The 15,480-nt window shown below is 36.3% G+C and overlaps 2 protein-coding genes across 5 annotated transcripts in view; one reads left to right on the top strand and one right to left on the bottom strand.

Moving 5' to 3' along the window:
- The window catches only part of LOC139120845 (probable tRNA(His) guanylyltransferase), a 12,413-nt gene extending 1,333 nt beyond the window's left edge, over positions 1-11,080 (top strand). For all 4 annotated transcript variants that reach the window (XM_070685439.1, XM_070685441.1, XM_070685438.1 and 1 more), the window contains 5 exons: positions 3,647-3,823; positions 5,527-5,696; positions 6,350-6,438; positions 7,028-7,135; positions 7,750-11,080. In XM_070685439.1, coding sequence (XP_070541540.1) covers positions 3,647-3,823; positions 5,527-5,696; positions 6,350-6,438; positions 7,028-7,135; positions 7,750-7,908 — 703 coding nt within the window. In that variant the 3' untranslated portion in view covers positions 7,909-11,080. The remainder of the gene's footprint in view (positions 1-3,646; positions 3,824-5,526; positions 5,697-6,349; positions 6,439-7,027; positions 7,136-7,749) is intronic.
- The window catches only part of LOC139120843 (ankyrin repeat and SOCS box protein 7-like), a 28,228-nt gene continuing 23,560 nt past the window's right edge, over positions 10,813-15,480 (bottom strand). Inside the window, exon 5 of the mRNA XM_070685434.1 lies at positions 10,813-15,480. Coding sequence (XP_070541535.1) covers positions 14,933-15,480 — 548 coding nt within the window. The 3' untranslated portion in view covers positions 10,813-14,932.

Raw genomic sequence — 15,480 nt, 5'->3', positions numbered from 1 at the left:
ATATATATATATATATATATATATATATATATATATACAGAGTTCGCGTTTACGCAAAAATCGTGCGTATTTACGCATTGAAATTGACTCTCTACGCATTTTTTTCATCGTTATGCGTTTTCTATACGCAAAGGATAACACCGAAAGCACTCCCAACGACTGAGCTTAGGCGACAACCAGACGAAATTTGTTGCAACACATTTCTGTCAATCACTCATTTTGTGTGGAAAGTTTCGGATTCTCTGGGCGTTGTCTGAAAAATCGGCATCGTAGTCCACACGTTATCACGTTAGGCACGTTATCATGTCAGCTGTGCCTATGAATTACGTTGCTAATTTTCAGGCGAGCGATAGTTTCTGAAAGTGAGTGATTGACAGAAATGTTGCGACAAATTATATAAATGCCAACCGTGCACGATCATCGCGTCTCGCTGTTCCCAAATTTTGATCAAGCACACATGCAGCATGGCGTCGAAGCAGACAAATCTGTTTTCTTTCAACTTTGCTCTACGAGTCCGTGAAAAAAATTATTCATCGGTAGAGCTCGTCGTAATCCCGATAAATTTTGAACACTGCAGAAGTGTCTGGTAAGTGGTCGTTCAGGCACCAAGTCGTTTCGGCCCAAGTCGTTTCGGCCTCTCAATTTCCGGCCCCAAGTCACTTCGGCACCGCAACCCAAGACGTTTCGGCATCTGTGTTTTGATTTTTTTCAAACTATTTAGTAATTGACTGATCCGTCATATTCGTAAGCGTGACCTTTGCGTTCTGACCAGTACTTTATGTGCATTTTGTGTGAATTTTGCCGTGCTGTTTCGTCACCGCTTTCAAACTTTAATTTTGCCGTGTCGGCGGCTATTGATATCGATAAACTTGCGTCACAGATTTGAAAATGATATTAAGTTTTTCTTACGGTCTCTTCCCATGTTCTCACAAAGATTAAAGCATGTTAGTTGACACTCTACTTTTTAGTACTTTGATTTGTAACATTACGCTCCAGCACTAGTTCCCACAGGTAGCCTTCAGCGGTGCCGAAACGTCTTGGGTTGCGGTGCCGAAACGACTTGGGGCCTGAAATTGGAAGTCGAAACGTCTTGGGCCGAAACGACTTGGTGCCGAAACGTCCAGAAACCGTCTGGATAAGCTGCCATAACTCTAACTTTTGGGTTGCCCGATGTGTTTTGACGGTCGCATGTATACCCTTCGCTGTTACGTTTCAACATTGTTCAAGTTGCTCGTTAAACTGTTTTCATTAAAATAATGTTACATCGTACAATCCGAATATGTAGTGTAAGTTTATTCAACGGCACATTGTATTTTGAAGTTAGTTTTTTCATCAATCTAGTGCTGAAGTGGAATTACGCACCTCAAATCCAGCCATTACGCAATTTTAGCAGACTAATGCGTATGCCGTACGCCAGGAGAAAAAGTCACCGCGAACACTGATATATATATATATATATATATATATATATATATATATATATATATATATATATATATATATATATATATAGTATATATATATATATATATATATAGATATATAGATGTGTCTGTGTGTCTGTGTGTGTGTGTGTGGATATATATTCACCTTGCTAACCATTCACTGTTAACCAAGTTCCAAAGTGCGTATCGCGCTCACCACAGCACAGAGACTGCCCTTCTGCGTGTCCATAATGACATCATGCTCGCTCTCAACGAAAAGAAAGATGCTCTCCTTATCATGTTGGACTTGTCTGCTGCCTTTGATACGATTGACCATGATGTACTCCTTCACAGACTTCAATTCTGTTTTGGCATCACTGGTAAAGCTCTATCATGGTTCGGATCCTATCTCAACAATCGTAATCAGCGTGTAAAGATAGACTCATTTACATCACCAAGTACAAATATGACATATGGCGTCCCCCAAGGTTCTGTTTTGGGACCAACTCTCTTTACACTGTATACAGCGCCACTTGAAGACATCATTGTCAAGCACGACTTCAACTATATGTTCTATGCGGATGACTCGCAGATTTATGTTGTGTGCAAGAGACCTGATGAAGTGCAAGTTTCTCTTGAGATATGCGTAGATGAAATTTGCAGGTGGATGAGATCCAATATGTTGATTCTCAACGACAATAAGACAGAGGTGATTCAGTTTTCGTCACGCCTGAGATCAGATGCGGTGAAAATTTCCAGCCTTAGGATAGGCGAGTTTGATATTGCCCCGTCCACTTCAGTTCGCAATCTTGGTGTTAAACTCAACAACGACGGTTCTGCTTCTGATCATATTAGCCATGTCTGCAGGAAAGGTTTCTACGCACTATCTAGAATTGGCAAGATCCGCCCATTATTGGACAAACCTACAACGGAAAAGATGGTTCATGCATTCATTATGTCTCAGCTTGATTACTGTAGTCTCCTGTATGGTGTTAATAAGACTCAGCTGGATCGCCTACAATCACTTCAAAATGCTGCGGCTCGTCTCGTCTCACGGACTCGGAAATTCAATCACATCACACCTGTTCTTTATTGATCTGCACTGGCTGCCGGTTGGTGCTCGCATCAAATTCAAAATTTTGTTAGCTACCTACAAAACCATTCATCGCTTCGCACCACTTTATTTAATTGATTTACTTGAAATCTACACCCCAGTCAGAGATCTCAGATCAGCTGACTCTTTGCGGTTGGTGCCACCTCATGAAAACTTTAATAAGGCATATGGGCAGAGAGCATTCTCTGTTTGTGCACCTGCTCTGTGGAATTCGCTGCCGCCAGTGATTCGCAACGCCAGATCTGTTGACTGTTTTAAACGTCTTTTAAAAACTCATCTTTTTAATCAGTGCTATTTGTGATTGAATTTTTAGGATCATCTTCTGTATGGTTTTTAACCGGGACTTTTTAACTGGGACTTTTTAATTTATTCTGCTGCCTTTATAATGTTTTTTGTTTTTTTTTATCAGTCTTTCGTTTTATTTTATTTTTATCAAATAATTTTTTAAAATTTTTTTATCACCGTCTTTTTTTTATTGTACGAGAATGGTAAAGGTGTTGACAGATTTTGACATTGTTTGTTTTTGTTTTCTTCTATTGCTGTTGCTGGTTTTTAGTATTTGTTTGTTTCTTTTTAAAATATGTAAATTGCACTGAAACGTATGTGTAGTGCATGTAAGAAATAAATAAATAAATATATATATATATATATATATATATATATATATTTACTACTGGTAAACAGAAACAGCATCACTTTGGAGAAGGAACTTAATCAGCATGAGAAGTGAGTCAAGTCAAGGAGTCTTGCTGCAATTGCTGCTCAAGCTTTTCATACGTCTGTTGAGGCCCAATTGAATAATATTAAGTTACATGCACATGTAGTGCACATGTTTCATGCAGGTGTTGGTTTTTTGAGTCTATTATATGAAACCAGAAAAAGCCAACCAGGTATAGAATGTACTAACCATGTTATTGCTGCAAAGATCCAAATAAATGTGCATGATCTCCATAGACCCTTCACATGCATAAGGCATGTCCCATGTGCCAACATACACACACATTTGAACAGGACATGAAACAAAAATTACAGAGATGAACAAGGTGAACAGATGAAGGAAATAAAATTTACACAAGTACATGTATGTATACTGTTCCTTTTTGTTCAGGTTTTCTGATGAACATAACTTTGAGAAGCCAAATGATGAAGGATGCTTAAGACTTATGAATTCGTGTGCTGAATATGTAATGACAGAATTCAGAGACATCATTATTGCATATGGAGACAGTGACGAATATAGTTTTGTATTCAGACGAAATACAACACAGTTTAGTAGGAGAGCCAGGTGAGTGTTGGTAAATGACAGATGCAATTATAGTGCAACTTTCAGCAGTGTGATTAAAATAAGATAGGCTTGATAGTGTAACTCTTTGTGCAGCTGAAACTAGACAACTCTTCTTGATTCTAAATTTTTGCTCATATGGATAATAGTTCAAAAGTGGCAAGTATAGCATACTGAATTTAATTTTCAGATGTTCCTTTCTCATCAAACCATTACCTGTTATGTAACATTAATGTATCTGCATCATAATTTCTCAAAGTATGGAGAGTTTATGTAAAAATGAAATAAGCCCTATGCCATCATAAATACAAGTATGCACATACACTAAGCAGATTGCTTCTTATTATGGGAGAACCATTTGATTCAGGGGGGCAGAGGAAATATGTATGGCAGCAATATATTTTCCTGCCACTGGCACATGTCCAGAGAATGAGAGAGTCAGATTTCCCAAATTTTGTGACAATTTTTTTTCTTTGGTCTGCTGTGATTATTTTTTTCCTTCACAAGACATTACGGGATTATTTTGGGTTTTTTTTGAAGTTCACCTGCCAGCAATTTTTTATCCCCCAAAATCCCCAGCCTCCCTCCCTCTGAAATAAAATGGTTCTCCCTTTATTGGGAACTCGGGCTCTTATCTAGTTGTTACATATGTATATGTTTTAGCATACTTGCTGGAGTGAAAGGTTCTACAATTTTAGTGTTCTTTTAGTGTTCCACCCACCAGAATGCTAAGGCAAAGGGATTTTGTGCCCCCCCCCCTCCAAATTACTGGAGGGGAGGGGCTTGGAATTGTTAAGGGGGACAGTGAGTATATATGGTAATGATAGGAAGTCACATGATTCTGTGTCTCCATTACAGCATTATGTTATCCTTTGCTTTGGTAGAATCCTCCAATCCTGAAATGTTATGTCATGTTGAAAAGAAATTTACTCAAAAGAGTTTAAATTTTGTAATTGGTGATGATTGTTGTTATCATATCAGTGTAAAGCGAAAACCTACATAACATCATTGTGACAGTGGCTACATGTACACTCTCTTATGCTTCAACAAAAAATGTAATCAGATCTAGCCAGACACCTACTGTACACTCTCTGTTTTCTGGATCAAAAACAAACAATGGTTGTTGGCAAAATTTTGAGTTTAATTTTTGTCACTTTATCTGTTGTTCAATTTGCCTGAAACCACCCAAAATGGGATTTTTGCAACTGTCTACATTGTCCTTGGACTCGGGTACAACAGAAACAGCTGGCCCATGAGTCAACATTGATTTAAAGTCAAACTTGGCTGATTAAGTAGCTCATGGCTACTGACTTGGATGCAACACATCAGCGTACATTTACATTGCCATTTGTCTCACAGTACTGATCTAGTTTTAAAAGATAGATGTGCTGCAGGACTACTTCTTCGATTCAAACAAAAAAATTTTAGGATGTTAGGATGTTGATAACAACACTCATCATTATCATCAAGAATGTTGGTAAACTTTTCTCGTTAAGATATGTTTTCAACAAGACGCAGGCCTAAACCCCTATATATGTAGGGGTAGCTCTGGTAAGTTACCAGAAAGTCGGGCCTGAAAAGGTTAAATGTTTTTTAAGCTAACACAAGAGACAAGAAGGTAAGATCCACAAATTCTTACATTCTTTAATACATGAAAGCATTGCTATCTCTCAGTCTTGCCAACCATCATTTCCATTTCCTTTCAGCAAGTTGATGACCAACATAGTATCACAGTTTGCCTCATGTTTTGTCTTTAACTGGAGCAAGTTCTTCCGCGGCAAAGAGTTAAAATACCCACCAGCCTTTGATTGTCGGGTAGTGTTATATCCAACAAACCAGAATCTCAGGGATTACCTCAGCTGGAGGCAGGCAGATTGTGAGTACCTGTATTTTGAATTTGTGGATAGCTTGCATATCTTGCAAATGTCTAACCATTCTATAGTTTTTTACCAGTTCCATGATGCAGTGCGCACCAGGGTATACCGGTACAAAGCGTAAGTTACGCATAGAACTTTTAAGCCGTAGGGCACACACAGGATCCTGACCTATATTTTTACTGCTGATGATTAGAATATAGTTGGCATTGCAAATCTGTGTCATTCTTCTATAATAATCCGTTATACTATACAAATCAGTATGTTTTCGTTGTTTTGAGCGTATACACAGTGTTTGAAATAGCCACTGCAGTGCATTGTGGGATAACCTGGAAAAGGTCTATACTGTGCACTCCATCTTCTAATAGGTACTCAGTCTAATAACTTTAAATTAATCAGATTGAGATAAAGTTCAATGGTTAAAATGTACACAGATCTAACAGTTGTTATAATTATTTAAAGTTTCCTTGAAAGAAGAGATGTCTGTAATGAGATTAATTAAACATTTCAGAATTATTTTTAGCATTGGCATGCATGTCTGAAGATACCATATGTATACACTTTCTTACCCTGGTTAATTAGCATTTATAATATCTACTTTGTGTGAATCTCCTTATACAGTCCATGAGCTTTCATGTTGGTTTGATTATCACAGGTCACATCAACAATTTGTACAATACTTGTTTTTGGATGCTTGTACAGAGGGACAATTGTACCACAAAAGAAGCTGAGGAAAGATTACGTGTGAGTAAAATTTGTTGAGAAATGCCGAGATAGCTACTTCTTAATTGAAGATCAGTTCCTTCCCACGATCCTGTGTTTACACATAGTTTCAATTCTTTGTGTGTATTGTTTTTGTTCTGTGCAATTTTCCTGCACATCTATGTCTGTGTATGCATAACATGAACTCGGCTGTCAGATACTTGATTCATAGCGTGTCCAAAATCCTGACATCACACAGTGAGTGCTAGAATAACATCAAAGCTGGTTTATAGATACTGTTAAGGGGAGGGGAGGAAGAATAACTTTAGTTTGGATACTTAGTTTGTTCACCATTAGAAATGACGAATATTGTATTCTGATCAAAAACAGTGTCTTGTGAAGCAAAGGTCAGACATGTCAATATCTTCAAGGCCTAGTAGTGATAAGTGGACTGTTTGAACAGTTTTACATGAAACATAATATATATAATTATGATTTTGAAAAATTATTTAATCATACATGTACCAGGATACATTTTCAGCAATTTTAAAACCATACAATGTTTCAGAACTATATTTATCATCGAGTTCTGGAAATCTGATGATATGTCTCCTTCACTGATTTTTTTCAGGGTACTTTTTCCAGTGACAAGAATGAATTGCTGTTTTCAAAATTTGATATCAATTACAATGACATACCTCCACTCTTCAGGAAGGGCTCAGTTCTCTTCTGGCAGAAGGTAAGACACTGATGTAGTGTGTGTATATACTTGCAAATGAATAGTTCTATTCAACCTAGTTGTCACATTGTCACATTTAACAAAAGATCTGTTGCAGTAGTGTATTTGTCACCGTATATCAGATTTTAAATTGTCTGACAGTGACCTTTGTGACCTTGTTGACATCTGTATGGAAATCTGAAAAGAAGCAACTTCTATGTAGTTGATGATGTACACACCATATACATGTACATATAAACATCACCTTTCCTGTTAAACCTAATGAATTTCAGTGACATAGATGTTATCAACATTCACAGTAAGACAGGTCAATGATGCTTGCCTGAGACACAGAACTGTGAAGTGAAATGAAATGATGGATTTTGAAACACTTACTGAATTGATAGGTTTGTCACTTGATGAATTGATAAATGACTTTCATCTCAAGGTCAAGCATTGTGAATATGTACTCTTTGAGTTTGAGTTTTTAACTTTTGTTCACCTCACCATGTGTGAAATTTGAAGTTAAAAGATCAATAGTAGAAGTTTTCCAGTAATTCTGTAAGTCAGTACTTTACAAGAAACTTGACCTGTACTGTAAGTCATTCCTGTTGTGTTTCCATCCTTGATTTCAGGTTGAAGAAAAAATAGTGAAGCAGTGTAGGAGTAAAGAGAGTGATGTTGTTGAAACTAGAGAGATTACAAGACAGCGCAATATTGTAATAACCCAACATGTTGACATTATTGGTGATGAATTCTGGAAACTTCATCCAGAAATACTTGGGGACAGTTGACAGTAGATGAAGATTTATCTATCACTGCTGGTATTTACTGCTTGAGTTTTGCTTGAAATTGTAGGTGACATGCATGTTGCAGTTTGTGATAAGAACAAGTCTAGTCTCATTCATATTTAAATGAGAGCAGACTAGGGATATGGCAATATTTTTCCAAGCATAGCATTGTGGAAAGATATTACCGAAAAGAAAATCAGAAACTACATTAATGGTGCTCCTGTAGTTCTGCACCAGTGTACTGTAGGTATCCCAAAGGTGACAGGATAATTCACATCTACATCTTATGCAAATGTTTCCTGAAAGCATCAATTATTGTTGCATTCCATCAATAAAAGACAAAGAATAAAGAGTTCAAACAGTGTAAGATATACAGTATGACAGACAATATCTTTAGGATGACATGTGCAGCATACTTCTGAACAGTGAATGTAGTTTGGAACAATGCACATGGTCTTGCATCAAAAACTCTGGTTTACTACATGTAGCAGCAAGGCTAAAATGCTACAAATCTTCAGTGCAGTTTATGTCAACTCTCCTTTTACTTTGAGTCACGAGTAACAAGACAAAGAAAATTAGTTCCATCAACAGCAGATCAATTTATCCTACCAAACCATCCTGCCAAACCATTACGAAGATTGCAGTGTGAAATGGATTTATATTGTAATATAGAGTCATTTCAAAATACAATCCTAAATAGACAATGGCTCAGCTGGTCCAATTGTACACCTCTCACTATCAAATGCCAACTTTATGTCATTGAGGCATATTTTGAGGGTTTGAAAACATGCTAAACATTTGATGACTAAATTAAAATTGTCACAAAATCAACGTAATATAGAATGTTCTTGGTTGTTTCTGCTTTTTATGCTAACCATGCATATAGTTTTCATTCATTCGGTTTTGAAATATAACGTTCATTTGAATAGTTTGGTTTTGAAATATAAAATATATTTGAATAGTTTGTATTTATTTAACGAATGACATGAAGTGTTTTGGAAAAGTTACTGCAACTTCTACAATATACCATAACATTGCCTTGTTCACATGGGCTTACTCTTCAGATCAAAAGTCAAACTTACCTGACATGACACCAGTACCTGAATACTGCTTGCTGTACAAATACAAGTTACTGAATGCTAAAACCTCATACATTATGACAATAAGTGAATAATAATGTAATGAAAAAGCAAATTCCAGAAAGTTCCCATGTTGGATTCAAATATTTTTTTCAAGTCATGTTTATACTCAATGATAGATCTTTAACCCTTTGAGCGCCGAAGTCTATTTTTGTCCCCTTTATAAAATAAACCCCAGTCAATTTTTCTCAGATTTTTGCGAAAAGTTTTAGAAAAAACTGTAGCCAATGAAATGTGATGTCCATTTGGTCCAAAATTAAAAAAAACTTCAGAAAAAATACCGCAATTATACGGTGTCGCTCAAATTTGATCAGAATAATTGGTACATACCAAAGATCAACAATAAGTGTTGTTTCTATCTGTTCAGTGCAGGAAAATTCTACGTTGATGTTATGACAATGATTTCTGCACAGTACGACCAGAAAAACGACAAGAAATATTTAAACCAGAAAAACAAGAATGACAAAAGTAAATGGGGTCTGAAACTTAAGGTACTGGAGGTCAACTTCAGCAACATGCATAGCAGAAACAGCTAGTCCCTCTTAGTTTGAGCATAGACAGTCTAAATCCCCCCCTACTGTCTATGGTTTGAGCAGGTCTGTTAATATGTCACAGTTCATAAACAATGACAGGAAATGACTAATAAGCTGTTTCAGTTACTGCCACCCCTCCCACACATAATAGGTACCCTGCATACAGATAGGTTAAAGGTCAAAAATCTCTTACTCAGATGTGTGGGCTGTTTCAGTTACTGCCACCACTCCTGCACATTTGCAGGATTTCCCCCTTTTCTTTCCTCATTTGCATATTTTTGACACTGACATGTTCATTTGAACAACGTCACATCTTAACCCCTGCATCTACCTGTACACCAAATACTGAGATGGTAGCTTTTGCAGTATGGGAGCTTTTGCGTGTGACGGACATACATCCGCACATACGTACCCACATACATACAGACATACAGACGCCATTGACTCACCATATAAGCTCTTTTTGGTATTTATATAAATACCAAATATGAGCTAAAAATTCATAAAAAATGATAAAATTTTGCACTAAAATTTTGGTGTGACAAAATTACAGTGCTCAAGGGGTTAAAAAGACCACTGCAGCAGCATTGAATACGCTCCACATACCGTACTACATGTATTTTCTCAGCGTTGTGAACAATTGTAGTCAATGTTTAGAAATTTACTTCCAGGAATGTAAAATTTGGGCTTCATAATTCTTGTGTCATCATTCCAAAATCATGATAAGAACTGCATTTGTGGAATTCCAAGTTGAATCCTTAGGTCCAGATTTACAGCTGTACAAAACGTCCTTTTAATAATATTGAAATAAGATTCACGACTTTATAAAATAAAGCATACTGATGTGATTCATACAAATTACAAGATGCAAACATTTGTATGTTTGAGTTTTAAAAAAGCAAACAAGTGGCTATCATTTTTATAAAGACCTAGAATGAGAGGTGATCATCTTTGTTGCTTCACAATATGTGCCGGCAATGTACCAACCACTTCCAATTGCTTTCAATAAGAAAGAAACATGGTATTGACAAGGATTTACTTCATTGGATTTACTTCATTTGTGAGTACAAAAACAACTCAAAAAATTATAAAAACTTCTCTATAGCTGGATCTAGGGGCCAAGTTGATAATTCTATCATTCTTTGATGAACATACAGCAAAGTTGTCTAGTATAACACTCATTTTAAAACACAATCATTCAAAGACAATGAACAAAGTAGACTGTAAAAGCAATGTATGATAATGAAATACTATTTTATTCTGTCATTTTAATTTAATGTGCAGAGTTTGCCTAGGGCAATGAGATCAACAAGAACAATAATGATTACATACAGCTTCAACTAGCCATGAATCAACACAAATCAACAATTTTGGTTCTATATCCAGAGAGTATCCAACATAATATATACACTCTTGACTATCCAGGGTAAGAAAAATAACAGATGGAGACATTGTATTTACAGTGTACATGAATTCAAAGAATTAAAGTTTACTTTCAAAGTATCAGATGTTTTCAAGTGTTACTGATTTTGAAAGATGAAATTTTGACGAAACTTTTAGAGGGATATAGTCGTCGGAACTGCGCCTGTGCGAGTTTCTTGTTTACAAACGATGTATTTCGTGCGCAATATCAAGATGCACCTCATCATCACAGCTGCAACATTTAAATTATACGATGATAGATTATGACAGACATGTTTTAACGTTCATCAATCACCATTGTGCCTTGGATACATTGTTGCCATGGGTCGTATGGGTCCCATACGACCTTTGAGCGCAGTTCCGACGACTATAACCTTTTAAAGGAATTGAGAACCATGGGAATCAAAAGGGAAGGGCAATAATTGTATCTGCTCAAGCCTTGCAATTTAACCTTTCCAATGTTGAATTGACAATTAAACAATACTAAATCCTCCTCTGCAGACAAAAAGGGTTGTATCAGTCAATTTAGGCTTGGAAGATGTACATGTGAGATCACGGAGAGGGTCCTTGTACCATGTTTCAATTCATTAACAGCAGCGTCTCTGCTCTGCTCACCAAATTATCATCCCTTTCATGTTTGATGAAAAAACTTTCATATGTTTCTTTTGCTTAAGACAATGATAACAAAAATTAATCGCGATATAAAAGCTATCAACTGAATTGCAATACTATGGTATGATGTGATAATTTAGAGGCTTGATTAATATCAGGTCAATAAACAAATAATTACCAGTATAGGGTCTTCTGTATTTCCTCATTGCCACTCAATGTATACAGTGTTCAACTCGTATGTCAAGTTCACATTTCACTATCAGGTCAAGTTGGTCAAGACCAGAGAGGTGTAACATGTCCCTTACATGTACACTGTATGTTGCGTCTCAGCAAAAACTTGAATATTTTAAGGCCCCTGACAACATAGATACTCAATTTGTTTTTACATTGATTTAATCCATGATAACACCATGACGAGAAGGTGAAAATACATACATGTTTATAGGTTTTGGCTCAATACTGCTTTTTCTGACTTGGCAGAAGTGACATGACAGGTCTGCCAGAATAAGTATTAAATTTAGAAATTCATATAATATAATCAATGTGCATCATCTGTTGGTACACATGAACCTCCTTCTTAGCTTATGACAATCAGAGTTGTAATAATAGCAAATACACAATCACATACATGTTGTTGACAGAGTACTGGGTACTTACAAATGCATGATTTGCTACTTTTGAAAGTACTGACACTGACAGATTTTCATTACCGCCTTCAATGGTATAAAGATTAAAAGCAGGACAGCTTTGAAATAATACCTTTATGCCAATCTTACAACATAGTGGCAACTTGAGATTTGATTAACTGTATCCAATGAATCAAACAGATTATCTATTATATTGGCATGTAAAATGAAAATAATTTTGGCTCTACATTCAGAATCTCTGTATTTTTCTTCATAGTTTTTGTGTGTAGACTCCTCTACAATCTTCAGTGACTTGTTCCTAAAAATTCAAAGTCACACACTACAAAAGTGTACAGTTAGCTTGGTAAATTCAGAAAATATATTCAAATCAGAGACAAAATTCTTGAAAATCATAAATCTAAGAATCTGTAGCCTGTTAAAGCTTGCAGAGTGTTTTACCAAATTACAGTATATCTGAATAAATTTTGGCAACTGCTTTTCTGAATATATACACACAAAAGGCAAGTGCAGTCTACAAAAGATGCTGTCTAATTAAAAACGTATCACAGAGAGTAATTCAACTTCTCTGTAGACCGTGTTTTCCACTAATTACTATCATAAATGTCATTCATGATTGGTGTCTCTTGGATGCAGTCAGATTACCAGAACAAGTACCTTTTTGTGACTAATTAACAGCCCCCACACACAAGACAGAGATTTTCTTCTGTGCTCTTCTTTTCATGAAAATAATATTATGGGTGTTTTAAAAGCAATATGAGAAATGAGACTTCGGGAAAATGAAACGCTTAAACTGTAATTGTTGAAATGTACATGCTTATGTAAACTTTTGGCATTTTGACTACAAAATGGATGAAGGAACATCTACACGCTGATAGTAAGTCCTTACCTGAAAACATACTGTACTTCATTAACAATTGACAGAGACCTTGAACAATAAAATATTTAAACACTGTCACTAAGTGGGATAAAATAAGAGAGCTATGATGAACACTATTTGCACAACATGAGTTGAAAATAATGAATCCACCAACACAGTAAATTAATAGAATTAAAAGAGGCAGCCAAAGTTAAGATGTTAACACCACTATACTACAACAATTAACGTTGTTGAGCTTCACTGCAAACAGATATTGACTGTCCTTTGAAAATGACTGCTTGTATGGCAAGGTTATTGCAAGATTTGATTTTCAACTATTCTTAAAATCAAAGTCCCTGAAATAATTCTGACCTTTAAGATGTTCCTGAAAGACACATTATTTATAAAATGCCATTCAATTTAATAGTACGATGCTCTTAATGTGATTGCCTTGGTTATATAAAAGAGTTGAAAAGTATGAGATTCTGTCCATATTGACACATACTTTGTAATGAATGGAGAAGAGGTCCTGATGTTATCTTGTGGAACAAGAATTACAACTTGTAAATGTTCGTAATTATTGTGATGTAAGTTAACTCAAACCTGGCCATTTTTCGAGTTTCCACAATGGGATATCCTCCATAATCCATGGAATGCAACCCCTGCAATGACTGGTACAAAGTCTGGGACATTTGTGGATGGAAATAGGTGCTGATACCATTGTAAAATCGGCTTACAGAACCATTGTACATGTATTTATAATGCTCTAGTCTGATGAAAAATGATTTGACTGAGGAATGATTAGTTATGCTTGTAGCAAATGATTTGTGTACATGGATCATATGGTTTAGACAACACTTACTTTGACCAGTGTTAGTTCCTTAAACACGCACATCTTCAAACTGATCTTTGCAAATCAAAATAGGGAAAGTAAAAAATACCACAACTTCAAAAAATCTTAGTAGAAGAGTACCAAAGCATTTAGTACTATCCCTTGGTCTTTGATAACACAATTTAAATTAAAATTAACCCTCTAGATCATCAACCTCTAGATCATCAGGGCCTACTACACATTTTCAGTCTCAAACACAATTACGAAAAAGACTCCCTGAAAAACCTTGCTTCTTTGAGGGATGCTGCTTTGTGGGGTATTTGTTAGGCTTTATGTAAGCTTTCATTTTAATGAGAAGGGATTGCACTTAGCTGACTTGAATGAGGACTGTACATTATCTGCAATATTTTCATTAACTGACTTTCTCACCCATGGTAACCGACTGACCACTGAAACCCGCTGATCATCATGACGATGAACAATTATCTCTTCACATCAACTTGAATGATAAAAGTATTGATGATCACAAAAAGCTGATAGCTTAATATTGTACACACTTTGATGACAACTGACGTTTGAAGTATTGGCAGAAATGATGAGTTTAATACTATGTTATTGGTAGGTCTTCATCTGAAATGATTTTATCATAAACTGAAGAAAAAATGAATTTCAAAAACCAACTAATTTAAATAGTATCTGTATACTCCCTTGAACGCCATGACAGCCGCTTGCTGGTTTCCTGTTGTTGTTGTTCTATCAAGAAAAGTAATAACTTCAGTGACTGATGCATACACTTTGGAAACTCATCAACAGTACACAATACAAACAACAAACACATACGCACTGAATGAAATTTGAACATGGAAAATATCTCTCCTATTCACATCTTCCTCGGTGACCTTTGACCTGCATATTTACATCATGTGTGCATCCCTGTCCGGAAGAGTCCTGTAAGCCTACCAGATTAAAGCAGTTTAGATTGTGCTCTAATTTTTCAGCATGAGATAATCCTTCAACAGTACAGGGAGTGGCAGATTCTTCACATACTTCAAGCGTTGCCTTCCCAGGCATTCCCGGATTTTACAACGACACAAGTGCTGAAGTGAACGTGGATTCGTAGACAGGCTTTTGAGCCAATCATATCTTTTTTTCATTGCGTTGTATTCTGCCATTCTGCCTTGGATGCGCAACAAGGTATAAATTGGTAGCATTTCAGGTGGGGCTATGTTCTTACTGGCTCTGACAATGGCATTGAGTATTGTGAAATCTTCACGCACAGTGAACACTTCATTCTGCAGGAGGGTTCTCTTAGCATCAGGGCGCAAATTAATGTCAAATTTAGCACCATAGCTGATGAGTAAAGCTGCTACTTTTGGACGACGGCGTGGCAGCCGAGAATTCTGTAGATTTTGGAGAGGTTGTTCTCCATCTGGTCGAGCATTGTGGTTCATGAGCAAGCCATGACGATGAAGAAACAGCCTTGTGTGAGGTTCATCTACAGCATCAAATGAAACAAACTGCAAAGGTGACAAGC

The sequence above is a fragment of the Ptychodera flava genome, chromosome 20 (assembly GCF_041260155.1).
Source record: "Ptychodera flava strain L36383 chromosome 20, AS_Pfla_20210202, whole genome shotgun sequence".
NCBI classification, from domain to species: domain Eukaryota; kingdom Metazoa; phylum Hemichordata; class Enteropneusta; family Ptychoderidae; genus Ptychodera; species Ptychodera flava.
The sequence above is the reverse complement of the archived record's forward strand: the minus strand, read 5'-3'. Positions and strand labels throughout refer to the sequence as shown.